Source organism: Mobula hypostoma, chromosome 14, assembly GCF_963921235.1.
Source record: "Mobula hypostoma chromosome 14, sMobHyp1.1, whole genome shotgun sequence".
NCBI lineage: Eukaryota > Metazoa > Chordata > Chondrichthyes > Myliobatiformes > Myliobatidae > Mobula > Mobula hypostoma.
Window position 1 is genome coordinate 16,538,626 of NC_086110.1, and position 14,559 is coordinate 16,553,184.

Below are 14,559 nucleotides of genomic sequence, written 5' to 3' on the forward strand. Positions count from 1 at the left end.
TCCTCCTCCATACATTGATATATGCAACAAGTACCTGGAGAGACAGAATTAAAGAGCCACTGTTATGGAGTTACTGCAGAGGTTACAGCCCAGGTGCAGAGGGAGAGACACTGGAGCCGATGAACAGTTCACTGACATAATAAGACTGTGCAGAATTAAAGGAAAAACAATAAACACTTGGCCAATAGGTCCATTAACCAAAACTTTCAAACTGAAAGTTAATGCTGACGTTGCAACGAAGAATCAATATCTTAATAATAAATGAATACTGCTCCTTTACAGCGTCAGTTAAGCAGCAGACTTCTTTTCCAGAACAAGGACGGAGGCAAGCAGGGAGCATAGATTTTGCTGTGCTTTTGGTAAAGTCTCAACAAAACTGGAATGAGAGGCAGGGAGTTAAATACCACCACAATGAAACTCAATTGGCTGGAACGTGCATACTCACGAGTGTGATTGCTGAACCCATTCCACAGTCTGCCTGTTTGGGCACATAGACCCTGTAGGAGAGTCTGTGGTTGTGACAGGGTTCCCCTCCCTAGGTGCAGCTCCCAAGGTGCTAGAGACTGGTGCCTGCTGAAATTCCGGCATGAGAGACTTGTCCAGGATGACATGGATCAGAACCAAACAACATTCCTGAGGGCCAAACCCCTTACAAGCCATGCATCCAGCAACATGCCAGGAGTCACAATATAGAATAGACAAAGGAATGGGAAGAAGAGGAAGGAGGGATAATTGGAGCTGGGGATGGGGAGGGAGGTAGTCATCGGCTTGAGTTGGGAAACATGCAATGATGGGTGGATCTTCATTGACGAAGATAGGTGCCATGTATATGAGACCTTGTTGACAGCGTTCTCCATCATGCATGGTCCTACATAGAATGGGGCCAACCTGCGGCTCTCAACTTCCGAGGGAAGATCTCTAGATATCAGCCAGACTTTCTCTCCTGACTTGACAGGCCTCACCTTTCGGCAGAGCTGATCAGTGTGCTGGGCACATTGTTTCTGAGTGTGCTGCAGAGAATCCATCAGCCAACTCCACGTGTGCTTATAGTGTTCAGCAGCAGGAACTCCCATGTCAGTCTCTTGATCAGGAAAAAGTGGTGCCTCGAATTCCTCCTGGCATTTCAAGGGGACATGCCAGTGGAGGATAACTGGAGGCTATTTTGGGCAATCATTCCCCAACCAATTGGGAGCTCCCAGGATGTGGGGCTAGAAGAGACAAGGCAGTGCAGGGTTGTCTCCAGCTTCTGATTCTCTCTCTCAGTCCTGATTAGACACTATACCCTGAGGGAAGCTGTGCAGCCTGAACACATGCTGAACCATATGGGTGGCAGTCTCACATGCCAACAGGGGCTTAGGGAGAGCGATGAAGTGGACAGCCTTGGAGAGCTCTTTCACAATCACCAGAATGGTAATGTTTCCATCAAATGGGAGCAGACCAGCGATGAAATCCAAGGAGAGGTGGGACCAGTGGCACTGAGACTCAGGCCGTGAGACACAGACAGTGGACATAACAGATCTGCAGTGTGCTGGTGTGATGTCCTGTTCTGGGCACAAGTGGGACAGGCTGAGACAAAGTCAGGACATCCTGGGATATAGATGGTCGCCAAAATCATCTCTTGATAAATTCCAGGGTCCATTGAATTTTTGGATAACCAGCTAGATGGGAGAGGTGACCCCATTCCAACTCTCTGGGGCAGATCCTGGCAGAGACAAGCAGCCATTTGGAAAATTCCCCACCTGGGTTGGCAATGCCGTAGTTGTATGGCTGATGTGTTGACAGGAAGGTGCCTTCTTACTGAAGATTTCAAGAAGGTCAACATATTCAGCCAGAACAACAGACAGGTCTACGCTACCAGTTGACACAGAAGGGGATACGTTGGCAGGGGCTTGAGCTGGACCTAGACATATAGACATGCCGATCCCCACTCTTGGAGCACCGTTCTGTCTATCTGTTGTGGTGTCGAGATAGCTAAGGAAGGCTAAGCACCAGCAGGGAGCATTATATGATTAGGGGAAGATGCTTGCAGGGAACACCAGTTGGTTGAATGTGTATACTCATGAGCGTGATTGCCGAGCTCAGTCTGCGGCCCACCAGCGAGAACACATAGACCCTATGGCAGTGTCTGTAATTGTGACAGCAGCACTGTGATTCCTTGGGAAAGTCATGCATGTCCAGTTGCTACGTGGGCTAGGTTCACAAACCCATAGGATTTATATCTGGACAGTACCAGGAGATATGGGGATGACCAAGGAAAACTGACATTGAGCTGGATGGTCAATGATGATCTCAATAATTGGCAGAACGTGGTCTAGGAGGGGAGTAGACGTCCCCTGTTGCTCACACTCCTTTTTCCATACATTCTATGTTGTACAGCATGTGTCCACGTGTGCTGTCAGGTGAGCAGGTGTCCTGGGACTGAACTTGTATTTGGTTCTATTTAAATGCAATTCTTGAAATTCCAGAGCACAATGCACAGTTTTAAAAAGCCAGCAACTTTTTGGAATCATTTGGCACAGCAGGAGATTGTGGGAGCTCACTTCCTCCAAATATTCAATGTACAATATAAATGTGAGATTAGATCTTAGCAAAGCTGGAGGATATATGGGTAGTAGGTGAACCTAGTATTGAGATCAAACATCAGCTAGGTCTCACTGATTGTTAGGAGAAGACCAAAGAGAACTTTAGGCTCTCCTTCTCCTAACTCTTTTTCTTTTCCATGCTGTACATCAAGTAACCACCTACACTGAAGTAATCCTGTGCTTCCACCCAAGGATGAGTGTGGCAGCATTTTATCCTTTATCCACATCCAGCATCACAGAGAATGTGGCATAGACAGGTCTGTCACTGAACAATACTGAGCACAGTACCAGAGGACAGTCTGTTGTACGTCACTTGGTCACCGGGCTGGTGGAAACAAGTTAATCTCTAAACTGCGATGCACTACTGATAGACTTGGGTTGTTGCCACAGATCAGAGTTTGTAAAACACATGAAAAGTATTGACGGAAACAAGTCTGGCTCCATATGATAACCTACACTCAGTGACCTCTTTATTAGGTACTTCCTGTAACTAATAAAGTGGCAACTAATTGTAGGTTCATGGTCTTCTGTTGCTGCAGCATATCCACTTCACATTCAACATGTTCTGTGTTCAGCAATGATCTTCTGCACACTAATACGTGTTTATGCGAGTTACACACATCAAAGTTGCTGGTGAACACAGAAGGCCAGGCAGCATCTCTAGGAAGAGGTACAGTCGACATTTCAGACCGAGACCTTTCGTCAGGACTCAGCCTGAAACGTCGACTGTGCCTCTTCCTAGAGATGCTGCCTGGCCTGCTGTGTTCACCAGCAACTTTGATGTGTGTAACTCGCATAAACACGTATTAGTGTGCAGAAGATCATTGCTGAACACAGAACATGTTGAATGTGAAGTGGATATGCTGCAGCAACAGAAGACCATGAACCTACAATTAGTTGCCACTTTATTAGTTGAGTTACAGTGGGAGTAGATCGCTCATGGGATCAGTGGTGGAGTAAAGCACTGAGGACATGGCGCAGTGTGGAGAAGAGTCAGTCACCTCACACGTACGGTCACGGTTGGTGTGCAGATCGTAGGATCCCACCTGCCAAAAGAGCACCACTGGCGTCACACTGTCGCTGGGCCATGTACCATAATGTCTGATAAAGGAACTTACTGCACAAATATAGATGTCATTTACTCACATTGCAATCACTTACAAACTATTTCACTCTGATTTACTTTAGGTAAACATATAGCTTTTAAAAGAGATTAATATTTGCAAGATCTGTCAATTGTGCACATTTTCTCTATGAGCATATTGGTATTTCCCATAAATTTTGATAAAAAGGAAAATGTTTGAATAGCTGGAATCTCTTCTTTGCTGTTAAAATTTAAGTTTCTGACCTTTGTATTTCCTGCAATTATTCGATTTGCAATGTTCCTCTGCAGAGACAAAAAAGAAAGAACCACAGTTCAGAGTCATTGCAACATTGTCAATGCATTTTTTCCCCTTTTGCAAAGCAGGTTTACTCAATGATTACAGCTTCACGTTATTATAATTCTACAATATTTCACAATTCATACTATTTACAGTTAATAGTTTATAATTAAAGCACTGTTATCTCTATCCAGAATTCAGTTGGGCCCCTGTGACACCCATCAGCCCCAGAAAGTGCCCAGTGTAGACATAGTTGTCACGTTATTCTTTTCCCAGGGGCACACGTACATGGACGTAGGCGTGGAAAATTAGCAGGCAATCAGCTCAGGGACAACCCTCAACTGGCCACTGCCTGATCTGTGAATGGCCACCTTGACTCCTGGGTGAACTCCTGAGTCTCATTGCACTGTGGGAGTTCAGTCACTGATATATTCAATGTACAAATCAATAAGAGAGGCAGGATTTATGAACATTTGGAGAGGTATAATATGATTAGGAATAGTCAGCATGGCTTTGTCAAGGGCAGGTCATGCCTTATGAGCCTGATTGAATTTTTTGAGGATATGACTAAACACATTGATGAAGGTAAAGCAGTGGATGTAGTGTACATGGATTTCAACAAGGCATTTGGTAAGCTGCACCATGCAAGGCTTGTTGAGAAAGTAAGGAGGCATGGGATCCAAGGGGACATTGCTTTGTGGATCCAGAACTGGCTTGCCTACAGAAGGCAAAAAGCGGTTGTAGACTGGTCGTATTCTGCATGGAGGTCGGTGACCAGTGGTGTGCCTCAGGGATCTGTTCTGGGACCCTTACTCTTAGTGATTTTTATAAATGACCTGGATAAGGAAGTGGAGGGATGGGTTAGTAAGTTTGCTGATGACCCAAAGGTTGGGGGTGTTGTGGATAGTGTGGAGGTCTGTCAGAGGTCACAGCAGGACACTGATAGGATGCAAAACTGGGCTGAGAAGTGGCAGATGGAGTTCAACCCAGATAAGTGTGAAGTGGCTCATTTTGGTAGGTCAAATATGATGGCAGGATATAGTATTAATAGTAAGACTCTTGGCAGTGTGGAGGATCAGAGGGATCTTGGGGTCCGAGTCCATAGGACGCTCAATGCAGCTGTGCAAGTTGACTCTGTGGTTAAGAAGGTGTACGGTGTATTGGCCTTCATCAATCGTGGAACTGAATTTAGGAGCCGAGAGCTATATCGGACCTTGGTCAGACCCCACTTGGAGTACTGTGCTCAGTTCTGGTTGCCTCACTACAGGAAGGATGTGGAAGCCATAGAAAGGGTGCACAGGAGATTTACAAGGATGTTGCCTGGATTGGGGAGCATGCCTTATGAAAACAGGTTGAGTGAACTCAGCGTTTTCTCCTTGGAGTGTCGGAGGATGAGAGGAGACCTGATAGAGGTGTATGAAGATGATGAGAGGCATTGATCACGTGGACAGTCAGAGGCTTTTTCTCAGGGCTGAAATGGCTACCACAAGAGGACACAGGTTTAAGGTGCTTGGGAGCAGGTATAGAGGATATGTCAGGGGTAAGTTTTTTACGTTGAGAGTGGTGAGTGCGTGGAATGGGCAGCCGATAACGGTGGTGGAGGCGGACACGATATGGTCTTTTAAGAGACTTTTGGATAGGTACATGGAGCTCAGAAAAATAGAGGGCTATGGGTAATCCTGGTAATTTCTAATGTAGGGACATGTTCAGCACAACTTTGTGGGCTGAAGGGACTGTATTGTGCTGTTGGTTTTCGATGTTTATATGTTTTCTAAGAGTTTATATGACAGCAGAGCCAGAGAGTATGTGAGAAGGAGATAGAAACAAGATTGGCTCCCTCCACACTATCCACAACACCCCCAACTTTTGTGTCATCAGAAAATTTACAAAATCATCCCTCCACTTCTTCATTCAGGTCATTTATAAAAATCATGAAGAGAAGGGGTCCCAGGACAGATCCCTGAGGCACACCACTGGTCAACGTCCTCTATGTACAATTTGACCTGTCTACAACCACTCTTTGCCTTCTGTGGGCAAGCCAATTCTGAAAAGCAACGGGAATGACAATAAAAGGGTGATAAAGAGAGTTTGCTGAGTGAGGATGGTGAAGGTTTGCTAATCCCTTCCTCCTCTCTATCACTGACATTCCCTTTGTTCTCCCAACCACCAAGGAATTGGGCTGACGAGTGGCAAATGGATTTCATCACGGTTAACTGCGTGGTGATCTATTTTGGAAAGTCAAAGAGGTGTCGGACATTTAGTATCAAGGGTAATGATCTGGACTGCCAGTCCAAACACCCAAACTTGAATACAACTCTCACATAACAGCTGTGAATTAACATGCAGTCAATATCTAAGATGATATCAAAATTTAGTAAGATGTAACAGAATGCTACTGTTTTTACCAAGAAAGAACATGAATGAGCTGAAATACTAATCCTATGTCTCTTCCTTCACAAACATTCCACCTCCTGCCTCTCATTACCAGCATTTTCTGGTTTTATTTCAGATTTGCAGCATCTGCAGCAGTGTGAAATTTGGTGTGGATCTGGACAACCTGGTCATGGAGTTGGGTAGGAGAGGGGCTCAGAGTTTGCAGGGTCTGTGGCAGCCATCCTTGGTCATGGTGAGAGACAGTGGGAGAAGATTGCTCATGAGATCAGTGGTGGAGTGAAGCACTGAGGACACGGTGCATTGCGGGAAAGATTTGGTCACCTCACACACATGGTCACAGTTGGCGAGCAATTTGTAGAATCCCACCTGCCAACCAGAGAACCACTGGCCTCACGCTGTGTCTGGACTATGCACCATAATGTCTGAGATGGGATCTTACTGCACAGATACAGATGTCATCTTTATCCACATTGCAATCACTTACAAATCATTTCACTCTGATTTACTTTAGGTAAATATGTAGCTTAGAAAAGAGGTAAAGATTTGCAAGAATTGTGAACTGTGCACATTTTCTCAATGTACATATTGGTATTTCCCATCAATTTAGTTAAAAAAGAAAATTTTCACATAGCTGGAATTTCTTCTTGATGTTAAAAATCAAGTAACTGACCTTTGTCTTTCAAATGTGTACAATCCTTATTGCACTGCTTCTCTGCAGAGACAAAAACAAAGAACCACTTTGTGATTCAGAATCTGTACAACACAGACGTACAGTATTGATGAATGTGGGTCTGGTTCCATTTGATAATGTGTGTACAAACTATCACTGTATATAACTAGGTACAGTTTTGGGAGGTTCTGATGAACATCAAATATGTTTTAGGATTCAGTGAAAGAAGCAGGGTGGAGAAACAACGGGAATGTCAATAAAAGGGTGATAAAGAGAGACAGCTGAGTGAGGATGGTGAAGGTTTGCTAATCCCTTCCTCCTCTCCATCACTGACATTCCCTTTGTTCTCCCAACCACCAGGGAATTGGGCCGACGAGTAGCAAATGGATTTCATCAGAGTTAACTGCGAGGTGATCTATTTTGGAAAGTCAAAGAAGTGTCAGACATTTAGTATCAATGGTAACGACCTGGACTGCCAGTCCAAACACCCAAACTTGAATACAACTCTCACATAACAGCTCTGGATTAACAAACAGTCAATCAATGGGAATTTGAAGATGATAATATTTAGTAAGATATAACTCAATGCTATTGCTTTTACCATGAAATAACATGACGGAGCAGAAATAATAACCCTATGTCTGGCCATTCACAAAGGTTCCCCCTCCTGCTACTCATTGCCAGCATTTTCTGGTTTTATCTCCGATTTGCAGCATCTGCAGCAGTGTGATTATTGGTGTGGATCTGGACATGGGGTTGAAGAGTTGAGAAGGAGAGAGGTGCAGAGTTTTCTGGGACCATGGCAGCCATCTTTCAACACTTTGAAGTCAAGTCCACATGCACCACTTCCACTGGCAGCTTGTTCCGTCATTATTTCACTCTGATTTACTTCAGGTAAATATGCAGCTTAGAGAAGAGGAAAGAACTACAAGATTTGTGAATTAATTCCCATGAATTTAGTTAACAAGCAAAATTTTCATATAGCTGGAATTTCCACTTGATTTTAAAATTTAAGACCCTGACCTTTGACTCTTATCCTTTCACATTCGTCTTTGATCTGCTTCCCTGAAGAGACAAAACGAAACAGCCACTATTCAGAGTTGCTGCAGCAGTGTGAATCCCTTTTTTTCCCTTTTGCAAAGCAAGTTTCATCATTGATTACAGCATCACATTATTACAATTCCACAATATTTTACTATTCACACTATTTACAGTTAATAGTTTATAATCAAAGCACTGTTATCTCTATCCATAATTCAGTCAGGCTATTGAGGTCAGGAATCAGTTATGACCCCACTGATTGTCAGGAGAGTCTCAAAGTGAGGAGGAAACTTCTTCTGCTCCTAATTCTTAATCTTTTCCTTTCTACATTGTACATCAAGTATCCACCTCCATTGAAGTAATCCTCTGCTTCCATTCAAGGATGAGTGTGACATTGTTTTATCCTTTATCCACATCCAAAGTCATAGACGAACAGTTTGAAATAATGCACCCAATAGACACAGACTGGTCTGTCACTTTATTACAATGAGCACAGTCCTGTCTCCCATCACCACAGTTACACATTTTACTTTATCCCACATCTAACACTATAGAAAGGATCTTTAAATAAATCTTCCAATTGTAGATTGTGGAAACTTACTCTGGAAATCCAGTTCCCATCTTCAGCAGTAGTGTATCAAGGGTCATCCTCTCAGGGATATCCTGAATATTGGGATATCCTGAAGCAGGAATTAAATTGCAAGATCTCAGTCTTTGCAACTCTCAGGCTGAACAAAAGTTACCACTTCTCATCTTTTTATTTCACCTGTGGTTACCTGCGGATTCAAGGAGCTAGGGGACCCGAATGTCAATAAAAATGTAATCAATGACTATCTGACCCTTCATGGGGGCCATAACGATAAAGAAACAGAGTGATCAGTTTTGAAAATCCAAAATTATCCCTGATTAGTGAGCTCTAACATTTTTTTCCTATATCAACCGGTATTTTCACCTCACCATTTATCAGGGATTTCCTTTCCACTCACAACTTGTGGTTTATTGAGATTTGTCATTAATTTGGTTAAAAATGAAAGGATTCATAAAGCTGGAAGTTTCTCATCATGTTAACATTTAAATTACTGACCTTGTTTGTTGCCTGTTTTAGATCCACGCCTGCAACTTATCTCTGTAGAGGCAGAAAGAGAGAACCACTATTAGTGAGTTGCTGCAGAAGCTCAGATCTCTTTTAAATTTCACCTCTCACAGCCTGTATCTTCCAGCTGTAGACTCCCTTGTCCTCCTAAAGAATCTATGAGCATCTATCTTATCCAAGACCCTCATAGTTCTGGAAAACTCTGTAAGGTCACTCCAGAGATAATACATAGCAAAGAGAAATAGCCAAGCTTATGCAGTCTCTCCATACAACTGTCACAGTCTTGATCAGTTATTCCCTGGTTCCCTTTAAATTTTCTTTGTCTCACGATCAGGACTGTTGACTCCTTGTTTTCCTTTAATTCATTGTTTCCCCGTGTTTCTTGGGCTCTGTAATTAAAGGCACTTGATGCTCAGCTGAACGGTCAATATATAGTATCGGGCTTACAGTTGCTTGGGGCTAGATCGTCATCGGACGTCACCGAAGCAAGTGCGAGCAAGTCACCTCGCCATAACAAGCCAACTTACATCGCCGGAGCTGCCCAGGGCTTCTCCCTGAAGCAAGTACTAGTAAGCTGCCTCTCCTCACTGGAGCCAGCCTGTTACGTTACCTTGCCTGATCGAGCCGGAGCGGGTCCGTCAAGTTAACCCGCTGGAGTGAGACTAGAGCCGCTGTCTGTAGTTCCTGGGCCGCATCAAGGGCTTGCCACTACTTGGAGCCATTTTGTGTCAAGGTATGAACTGTCTATCGTTGTGTGGTACCGTCTCTTTGTGTCCTCGTCTCTGCTGAGTAGGTTGGCCGTTTTGTCTATACTCTGAGTTAGGAACTATCTCCTCGTGTCCTCGTCTCTGCTTGGTAGGTCCAGCCATTTGCCGCTAACCTGAGTGGGGAACTGTCTCTAAGTATCCTGCGACCTGTGTCTAAGAAAGGAGCCCCGGCTCGGTGTCCCGCGACCTGTGTCTAAGAAAGGAGCCCCGGCTCGGTGTCCCGTGACCTGTGTCTAAGAAAGGAGCCCCGGCTCGGTGTCCCGCGACCTGTGTCTAAGAAAGGAGCCCAAGTCCAGGCTCTGATGTTCTGAGTTCCAAGTCTGGGTCCAGAGTTCCAAGTTCCAAGACCAATCCCGAGTCTAGCCACACTTATTCCTGCTTCTGCTTTGCTCACTCTTTGATCTCCCTCTGAACAATCCTTGCTTCTCTGCTTTCCTAGTAACAATTAATAAACTTTATTCTTGCTAATGCTACAGAATGTGTTTGTGTTCTGCTTTTGGGTCCACCTGTGCTCATTGATTAAAGAGCTCTAATATTTTTTTTCTGTATCAACCAGTATTTTCACCTCACTATTTATCAGGTATTTCATTTCCACTGACAGCTTGTGGTTTATTGAGATTTATCATTAATTTGGTTAAAATGAAAGGATTCATAAAGCTGGAAGTTTCTCATCATGTTAACATTTAAGTTACTGACCTTGTTTGTTGCCTGTTTTAGATCCACGCCTGCAACTTATCTCTGTAGAGGCAGAAAGAGAGAACCACTATTAGTGAGTTGCTGCAGAAGCTTAAATTTCACCTCTCACAGCCTGTATCTTTCAGTTGTAGAGTCCCTTGTTCTCATAAAAAGTCTATGAGCATCCATCTTATCCAAGACCCTCATAGTTCTGGAAAACTCCATAAGGTCACTCCTGAGGTAATACATGGCAAAGAGAAATAGCCAAGCCTATGCATTCTCTCCACGTAACTGCAATCCTCCATTCCAGGTAACATCCTTGTGAATATCTCTGGACTCTCTCCATTGCTCGTGCATCCTTCCAGTAGTGTGCTGACCAGAAATTTACACAATATTCCATCAATATTCCTAAAGATTCTGCTATTGATTTTATATTTCCTGCCAGCATGTGACTTCCTGAAGCAAATTACCACACACTTGTCTGGATTAAATTGGATCTGCCATTGATCTATCCAATTCCACACAAATGCCACATAGATGTGGATTAACATTCAGTTAATAATAAAAAAATAACAAATTCAATTTAATCCAATTTCCTTTTTCTACACAAGGCATCCACTTCCACCACCTTGATAGTGATTTACATATCACTGATGGTATTTGGTTTACTGTCTGTGAAGTTTTGAACTCAGACAAAGAACTTAAGCCCTATCCGATATAAGTGCCCTCACTAAAGTGAGGCTATAGTGTAGCCACTTGCTCTTCAAAGGCTAGATCACTTCCCTTTTTATTGTCCATGATGAGTTTAGCTGCCAATACCCACTATTTGAGCAGTGAGTCCCCCTCACTATGAAGGAGGAGATAGTTCCAGCTAGTGAAGTAGTTTAAACACAATTCATTTATTTTTAGTGAGTTTCATGTGAAGGCTCTATAAAGTCACTCCTGAGGCTCCTTTGCTCCAATGAGTACAAGAACCCCAACCTATCCAATCTCTCCTTGTATTCAGCACACTTCATAACCTTAGGATATTCCAACTGTCTTTATGCTGTGGGATATTTCTCAAGTGTTGACTTGAGAATGTTTTGAAAGTACATTTTTCAAGCTAAGACTGAGGAAGGTTGAATATAAGATGCACAAGTCATTCACTTAGTTCTACCAATTGTAAAAACAGGAAAGCAATCAAACATGTAACACAAATGAAGTAATAATGTATCTTACCAGATATCATTCCAATAATGAAGATAAACAAAATAATGCTTCCTGTTTTCCATCTGCAGGTACATGCCCTTGGGTTTTCCATTGTGAAAGTATCAAAATGCTAAAGAAATAAAAACAATGAATTGCAGCAAATTATATTGCATGGAAGATGTTTCTAATAGTCATAGTCTCATAGGCATAGAAAAATACAGCACACATTAGATCATTTGGCCCTTCTAATCTGTGTCAAACCACTTAAACTGCCTACTCTCGTCTATCTACACCAGGACAACAGCCCTCCATACCCCTACCATCCATGTACCTATCCAGACTTCTCTGAAACGTTGAAATCAAGGCCACGTGCACCACTTCCACTGGCAGCTCGTTCCATACTCTTATGATGCTCTGAGTAAAGAAAGCCTGCTTGCATTTACCTGCTCTAAACTCATCCCTTTTAGCTCCACATATGAAGCATTCTGATCTTCCAGAGCAGAATGTCCAAAGCAATCTTGCTCTTACCATATCCGTAGAGTCCCTTAGGATTCTCCTTCACTTTGTCTGCTACGCAACCTCATGCCTTATTTTAGCTCTCCTGATTTCTTTCTTAAGTGTTATTTTGCATTTCTTCATAAGTACCTCATTTGTTTCTACCTGCCAAGCACCTTTTTTTTTCTTAACCAGAGCCTCAATATCTTTTGAAACCCAAGGTTCCCTAAACCCATTATCTTTACCTTTTATTCTGACAGGCACACTTAAGCTTTGTACTCAAAATTTCACTTTTGAAGACTTCCAACTTACCAACTACACCCTTGCCAGAAAACAGCCTATCTCGTATCACGCTTGCCAGACACGTTCTGTTGCATCAAAATTGGCCCTTTCTCCAATTTAGAATCGCAACCCATAAAGCAGACCTGCTTATTTCATGTTCTCTTCAAAGGCTAGATCACTTCCCTTTTTATTGTCCATGGTGAGTTTAGCTGCCAATACCCACTATTTGAGCAGTGATGGCATTGTGGTCACTGGTTGTAAAATGTTCCCCTACACAAACTTCTGTCACCTGCCCTATCTTGGACACCTGCCTTGGACACATTTGACAAATTCTATCTCATCTAGTTCTTTTACAGTTTAGGAGTTCCAGTCAGCAATTCGAAAATTAAAATCACCTACTGTAACAATCTTGTATCTCTTGTAACAGACTGCAATCTCTCTATCAATTTCTTCCTCTAAATCCCATGGACTGTGGGTGGTCTGTAATATAGTCCTGTTAATGTGGTTATACATTTATTATTCCTCATCTCCACCCATAACACCTCAATTGACAAGTTCTACAGTCTGTCATGACTGAGCACTGTGGTAATATTTTTGCTGACTAGTAATGCCACCCCTCCTCCTTTCATCCCTCCCTCTCGGTCACATCCAAAACAACAGAGCTCCAGAATACCAGAATATTGAGCTGCTGGTCCTGCCCCTCCTGCAGCCAAGCCTCACTAATGGCTACAGCATCACAATTCCAGGTGTTACTCCATTCCTTGGGCTTGTCTGCCTCTCCTATGATACTTCTTGCATTGAAATATACACAGCTCAGGACATTAGTAACAGTATGCTCAAATTTTTGATTCCTCGCTTTGTCTGAGGTCGTACCAGCATCTGTCTCCACGACCTCTCCACTATCTGTTCTGGCACTCTGGTTCCCATCCGCCTGGACCTCTAGTTTAAACCCCATCGTGCAGCACTAGCAAACCTTCCCGCTAAGATATTAGTCCCTTCCAGTTCAGGTGCAAACCTTCTTTTCTGTACAGTTACTATGTTCCCTGGATGACAGCCCAATGATCTAAAAATCTGATAGCCTCCCTCCTGCATTAACTCCTTAGCCACTGTATATTCTTCCTATTTCTGGCTTGATTAGCATTTGGCACGGGTAGCAATCCTGAGATCACAACCCTGGGGGTCCTGCCATTTAACTTGGCCCTCATCACTCTTCCTACCATTGGTACCTTCCTGTCATTGGTACCTCCATGGACCATGACCTCTGGATGTTCTCCCTCCAAATGAAGAATGCTGAGGACTTGGTCTGAGTTATCCTGGATCATTGCAGCGAGGAGACAACCTACCATCTGGGCATCTTGTTCTCACCCACAGGTGTACTCCGCACTGACTGTTAACCCCTTTCCCCTTCCTGACTGTCAACTTGTTTCCTGTGTCCTGCACGTTGCGTGTAACTACTTCCACACATAGAAACATAGAAAATCTACAGCCCAATACAGGCCCTTCAGCCCACAATGCTGTGCCAAACATGTACTTACTTAGAAATTACCTAAGGTTACCCATAGTCCTCTATTTTTCAAAGCTCTGTGTACCTATCCAGGAGTCTCTTAAAATACCCTATCATATCCACCTCCACCACTGTTTCTGGCAGCTCATTCCACACACTCACTGCTGTGTTTTTTAATAAAATAAAACAACTTAAACCTGACATCTCTGTACCTACTCCCAAGCACCTTAAAACTGTACCCTGTCATTTCAGCCCTGGAAAAGAGCCTCTGACTATCCACATGATCAATGCCTCTCATCTTATACATCTCTATCATGTCACCTCTCATTCTCCATTGCTCCAAGGAGAAAAGGCTGAGTTCATTCAACCTATTCTCATAAGGCATGCTCCCCAATCCAGGCTACGTCCTTGTAAATCTCCTCTGCACCCTTTCTATAGTTTCCATATCCTTCCTGTAGTGAGGTGACCATAACTGAGCACAGTACT

At 43.4% G+C, this 14,559-nt stretch overlaps 1 protein-coding gene across 1 annotated transcript in view; it reads right to left on the reverse strand.

Moving 5' to 3' along the window:
* The window catches only part of LOC134356594 (adhesion G-protein coupled receptor G2-like), a 36,050-nt gene extending 22,526 nt beyond the window's left edge, over positions 1-13,524 (reverse strand). The window contains exon 1 of the mRNA XM_063067554.1: positions 13,443-13,524. Within this exon, the coding sequence (XP_062923624.1) occupies positions 13,443-13,524 (82 nt within the window). The remainder of the gene's footprint in view (positions 1-13,442) is intronic.
* Between the last annotated feature and the right edge of the window lie 1,035 nt (positions 13,525-14,559).